A 5,696-nucleotide genomic window follows, 5' to 3' on the forward strand; every position below is an offset into this window, starting at 1 on the left:
AACCCTCAAATTTCCCTGTTGCAAAATCAATTGGTGACAAGAAAAGTCCCGTGGACTTTTCCGGAAAATTCTAACGGAAAAGTTGTGTACATTCTTGTTGCAAAATCACTCGAATGTCTAAAACCCAAAATAATGGACAGTTATCCGGATATTCTGTATTATCCGGATTTTTTGATTTGTCAAAGACATTTCAAAATGGAAATTTTATCTGAAAAGCACAATATTAATCGAAGCCATTAAATCGTGCGTGCGGAGCTGTCTTGCCCACTCCATTAGGCACAAAATTCCCCGCCGGGTTTCTCGGAGTCGTTATGTTAGTCGCAACCATGGTGGCGCGAGTCTACCAGTATTGCGAAATGAAGCATGCATCTTTAAATTTTTGTGTTTGTCGATTATTTTTATCCAATCAGAAGCAATACTCTTTACTTTCTGTCGTGTGATTGGGTAGCTTACAAACGCCAAGGACTTCAACATATACGTGTATTTTACTACTGTAGTACAAGTAGTGTAATGGTCTAAAGTTTGGAAATAACACTGAATCGAATAAATCATTTTGTGAATTCGAAAAATGGCGGGTGGATCGCGGAAAGTCGGCGGCAGCGTTCCCGGGAAAGGGACTAGACTCACGGCAGCAAGGGAGGGCGAACTATCATCGCCCTTGCCCATCAAGCCATTGCCCAGTACCACTGCACGAAAGGAGAAGGTGAAGGTCCGCCACGTCAAGCACTTTCTGGACAAGATCATTTGGGGCCGCGAAGACCAAGCCATCAAACATCCGTACTACATCAAGTTCTTGGACAAGACGCAGTTCACGATGGGAGTACTGGGAGTCATGATCACGCAGTACTTTGTGGTGGCTCGGCCAGGCCACTTTTGGATGTGGTACCTCTTCTGCACCCCCGTAGTGATTGCACTTCGCATCATGCACTTCAAGCGAGTTGGGTGGCAGTACTTCCTCCTGGATTTTTGTTACTTTGTGATTCTTCTATCCATTCTACACGTGACGCTGCTTTACGATCCGAGCACTTCCCATCGCGTACTGTTCCGCATCCTCTTCATCTACGCGAACGGTCCGCTTGTATGGGCCGTCGTCTTGTGGCGAAATTCTCTCGTCTTCCACGACATTGACCGTATGAGCGGTGTATTCATCCACATCATGCCGTGCTTGCTCTACTACTGCGCGCACTGGCACGGTTGTCTCACGTCGGCGTGGTTTACCGAACCGGTGTATTTTCTCCCGCCGTCCCAACCTCGCGACGCCATCGACACCTTCGACTTTGCGCTGGCAACGCTTGGATACTTGGTATGGCAAGTGCTATACTTTGTCAAGACGGAAGTGATCGATCGCAAGACGTTGGAGGCGCGCCCCGACCTGCTTACGTCGCTCCGGTGGCTCACCACAGACCAGAAGAACGCATTCAGTCTGTTGGTGTTGGCAATCTGCCGATGGCTCGGCATCATGGGGCCCACCGAAGCGTACGATGCACGGTCCATCAAGACCAAATTGATCTTTGTCACGGGGCAGTTGGTGTACACGAGCATGACGTTTGTGCCAACTCCATTACTCTTCACATCGCATCCGCTGCACTCTTTGTATATTCAGCTCATCTTCGTCGCGGCCGTGCACAACGGGGCGTCGTACTACATCGAAGTGTTTGCTAAGATGTATCACAATAAGCTGCACCTCTTGTCCCAAACCGAACTTTCGACAGGAGCGTTGGCCCCCCCCACGGCAGCCGCGATGTCCACGAAAGGCGACTACGATGAAATGTAAAACTGCTACTAGTATGTATCAAGGGACTTTTTACAACGTGGAGCATATGATGCAAAGCAGAAGTGGCGTCATGCCTCGGCGTGGTTGAGTCTGGTGGAAGTGACGTTATCGTGAGGTAACGGGATCGCTTGCCAGTTGTACTGTCACTGAATTAACTTAGTGCGATGCTTGCTACGAATGTTGCCGCCCGTGAAACATGCATACTTGCATAGGACGGTTCCAACGCAGTGCTGACAACGTCGTCGATGTGGCAGCAGGGAGGAGGCACTTTGAACGAACCTAGGCGATCTTGGCTGCGTCCAACGTGACGAGGTGGGTCCAGTTCACGCGCTCGACACCCAACACCCCCGTGGGAAAGTGTGCCATGAAGTCGTCGCGCATGGCCGCAGTGTGTTCGGCCAAGTACCGATCGAGGTCAGCTTGCGTCGCGGCCTTGTACCGCGTTCGAAACACGCCCGCCGCGCTTTGCTCGAACTCAATCGAGGCAAAGCATCCCGTGTTGAGTATATCGGGCAAGTGGCGCCCCGTCATGTACGCAGACAAGCGGTCGGCCACGGTCTCTTCGCATCGGACGAGCACCTCGTACACCACCGTCATCGCAAGTTTGTTCGGAATTAGAAAATGAGGGTTTTGACCCAACCATCATACGTACTATATACGTTGATGAAATTTACTCCGTTTTCAATTCGTTTTCGTCGACTTCGCGTGGGATGGCAAGAGCCGACACCATTCCCCATGTGGCCATTAGGAGCCGACGGACAATCCTTTTGCTCCTTCCATTGGCGTCCAAATCACCCCTTATATGTTGCGTTGCACGAAATCGAAGGCCCAGCGACGAAGTCTAGCGCTCGCCTCGGGGCTGACGCGACGACAAACGGGCACTACCACCGTCGAATGGGCAACAGAACTGTCCGGCACTTGCAATGGGCACATAAGACATTGCGTCGGCACACACGAATTCGAACGCCACCCCAATCATCAGGCGGCGCATATGTCTTTCGTCGATTGGAACATGGTATGCCCAAATTCCTTGTGTCACCCGCCAAGCTGCTCCAAACACTTGCACGCAACTACAAGTACGACATCGATGGAGCCACTAGAGTAAACACTCTAATAAGAGCGGTGATGCGGTGCCAGATCAGAGTGTTTTCGACCTGGACTCAAGCTTGCCGGTGAATAGTGACAATTCATGCGCTCAATGAGTGCGTTCGGTGGCTCGAAGTCGCCATGATACATCCGTGGACTACAGCCATGACTCGATTATGTTTTCAATTGAGTGGGGCCCCTTCTGTTGTGGCCACACGATTCACGTGATGGTAGATGGAATTATCGAGTACACACTGGCGAACGAAAGAAGCAGTGCCTCCATGGTGGTGATGGGTGGTGAAGTGAGGAGCTAGCAAGCGACGGGTTATGAGGACGAGTCGCAACTGGGCAATGCGTTGTGCATCTCGTCTCCATGGGTTTCTTGGGTGGACTTTATGCGGGTGTGCCTCGAATGTCTTGAATCATTGTCGGTGGTAAACGACGTTGGAGGGGTGATTACTAGTACATGACTGGGTGAATGATGATGATGCATTGGAGGAGTTGGTTGCGCCACTGTACTCCAGCTTGCATGTGCGCCCGATCGCTTCTTTCGCCGCTTATACAGGAAGTGCCTTGACTTTGCGTGGAATGGCATGGCGTGCGCGCAATCGGACGGTGAGCGTAAAATGGATCTTGTTGGAAACGGCATTTCCGGATAAATTCGGATGCCCATCAACTCAACAACCCCGACATGGCGCTGGTCAGCGGCACATTTACAAAATGACAACGATGCGCTCGTTGCGTGGCGCGGTCGCGACAACACATGGGACAAGAAAATGTTTACCGACATGGTAGGGCGACTGCCATGCACTTGCCCATGAAATCCAGATGACTCATCCATGCTCGGGCGGCCGTCCGAGAAGAATCAACTTTCATACGCCCCGACGAAGGCGTCCCTTGTGGGCGACAGTCTCCGACGTTGCGAGTTTCATCTCATTCTACCCCCAGAATAAGCCCCCTGTCACATGTCACGTCGTCACAACGAGCTCGACGTAGTGTGGGGCCAGCGCGTTTACGTCGCTGCACACATCGCTTGGGTGGTCGTGGCAATGGTTCACAATGCCAGGCAAAATCTCGTGAGGACTTCAGTCCACGGCACGCAGTCGCGGCGCGTGCTGTACATGGAGCTCAACACATTGCCCTAAGGATCTTAGACATTCGCTGGACGACTGTCGCGACCACAGGAAACGTCATCGCCCACTGCGTCGATTTCGATCGACGATGGGACATCGGACCTTCATCGGCTCAATCCCGGCAATTTTCTTGTCCACTACACTGATACTATCGCCGTGTACGTCCAACTAATCTTGCGCAACTCGTATTGGAAGAGAGTCGGTTGCTTCCCCTGACTTGGACCGTTGCCAACGGCGAAGCGGTGGTTAGAAATGATCGACCGGCAGCGTCGCTAGCGTTTGGCATTGCAGGCGAAATGCAGTTCCTCACGGACTGAAGTATTCGACGATACGACTTGCAATGGCACAACGAGGTCCAGCCTGGCATCGACGAGTCAGTGGTCACGGCGCCACGTAGCACTTGAACGGAGCGTGATGCCCGACATGACGAACAATGAGCGCGCCATGAAGCGGCTGCGGTTGCCGTTCTCTGCGTTTGTGTCGAGAACGCTTCCAACGACTCCGAAAAGTTCGCCATCAAAAGCGCGCTCAACTGGTGGGGGCACCACTTGACATATATCGGTGGCTTGGCGTGCATCTTGTGTTGGATGATATAGCTCCGACAAGCAGATGCTTGCCACGAATTCGTTGGCAGGGGATGCGCTACGTGCTGGCGTCCTCCCACGACTGCGACGCTGAAACGTGGAGGTCTTGCTCCACACCAGACGACGTGACTTGAGTACTAGCACACTGGTGAAAGTCGTCATTTGTCATGATGCATGTGAAGTCGTCGTCGCAACGGGTGGACCCAGTGCAATTTTGCTCCCCCCCCACTGCACTGCTGCCAACCCTTGACAACTGCGTCGCACGACAGATCGAACTCCCGCCTCTCAGGTTGGCACCGCCAAACAGTTTGCCTCGCGAACGAGATGAAACCCCCCCTTCCCATTCTTCGACACGGGCCACGACTGCGCTGTCAGGTTGGGTTCCCGATGGCGATGTCATGACAAGTTTCCGATGGCGATGTCATGACAAGTTGCTGCACTCGCCACAACGCCCATCCACCTACCCAGGCAAACCAAAACGTTTGCATTCGATTACAAGTGCGGCACGTCCTTGCATATGTGCACCATTTGGGTGAGGATCTCCATGGTGGGGGATTCATTCCTCGAGGCAGCATTCGACACGTTGTGATACCATGATTCCAGTGCCATGGAGTGCGCCCCACCCCCCGATTGCAACCCAGCGCAAAATTACCAGAGGATACGTTGCGTGGACGTGGGGAAGTACCCCTATGGAACGCAGACGTTGCATCTCGGGGCGCGTGGGGTGGAACGAGACGGCGTCGCGGTGATTGTCGTGTTGGAGGGGGCGAAGCGAGCCGGCTTGAAAATTTATACAGACTTTGTAAAAGGATCTATACATGTGCCGGACACTGACACCGGCGAGACTGAGCTTCGAGCCAAATGTGTCGGCGACGCCATCATTCGCCACGCACACTTGGGCCTTGTTAGAGGCGGCGCTTTTTGGAAGTCTCGTGGCCAGTGCTTCGGTGGATGTCGCACCCGAACGTGTCCATGAGGACCTTGGCCCATCCTGGCACGGGGATCGATCGACGGCCACGCGCCAAGTCTTCCAACACGTCGTAGCAGTATGGACTGAGATGCAGCTTGAAGCTTCGTTTGAACGAGTCGGAGTAGTCGAAAACGCCGCCAAGGCACTCG

General features: G+C 53.1%; 2 protein-coding genes across 2 annotated transcripts; one reads left to right on the forward strand and one right to left on the reverse strand.

Annotated features, from left to right (window-relative positions):
* Nucleotides 1–563: 563 nt before the first annotated feature.
* H310_05423 (hypothetical protein) lies at nt 564–1,774 on the forward strand (the record flags this gene model as incomplete). The annotated part of the gene is made up of 1 exon (XM_008870145.1): nt 564–1,774. The coding sequence occupies exon 1, from the start codon at nt 569–571 to the stop codon at nt 1,772–1,774; it is 1,206 nt and encodes a 401-aa protein (XP_008868367.1). The 5' UTR covers nt 564–568.
* Nucleotides 1,775–1,893: 119 nt separating this feature from the next.
* On the reverse strand, nt 1,894–2,381 carry H310_05424 (hypothetical protein). Its single transcript, XM_008870146.1, has one exon. It carries the CDS (start codon nt 2,369–2,371, stop codon nt 2,054–2,056), a length of 318 nt encoding a protein of 105 aa, XP_008868368.1. The 5' UTR covers nt 2,372–2,381; the 3' UTR covers nt 1,894–2,053.
* Nucleotides 2,382–5,696: the final 3,315 nt, after the last annotated feature.

The sequence above is a fragment of the Aphanomyces invadans genome (assembly GCF_000520115.1).
Source record: "Aphanomyces invadans strain NJM9701 unplaced genomic scaffold supercont1.9, whole genome shotgun sequence".
NCBI classification, from domain to species: Eukaryota; Oomycota; class Saprolegniomycetes; order Saprolegniales; family Verrucalvaceae; genus Aphanomyces; species Aphanomyces invadans.

Bases quoted from the DNA above. Each gene is read 5' to 3' on its own strand.
- H310_05424 (XM_008870146.1), bottom strand. From the start codon at position 2,371: ATGACGGTGGTGTACGAGGTGCTCGTCCGATGCGAAGAGACCGTGGCC.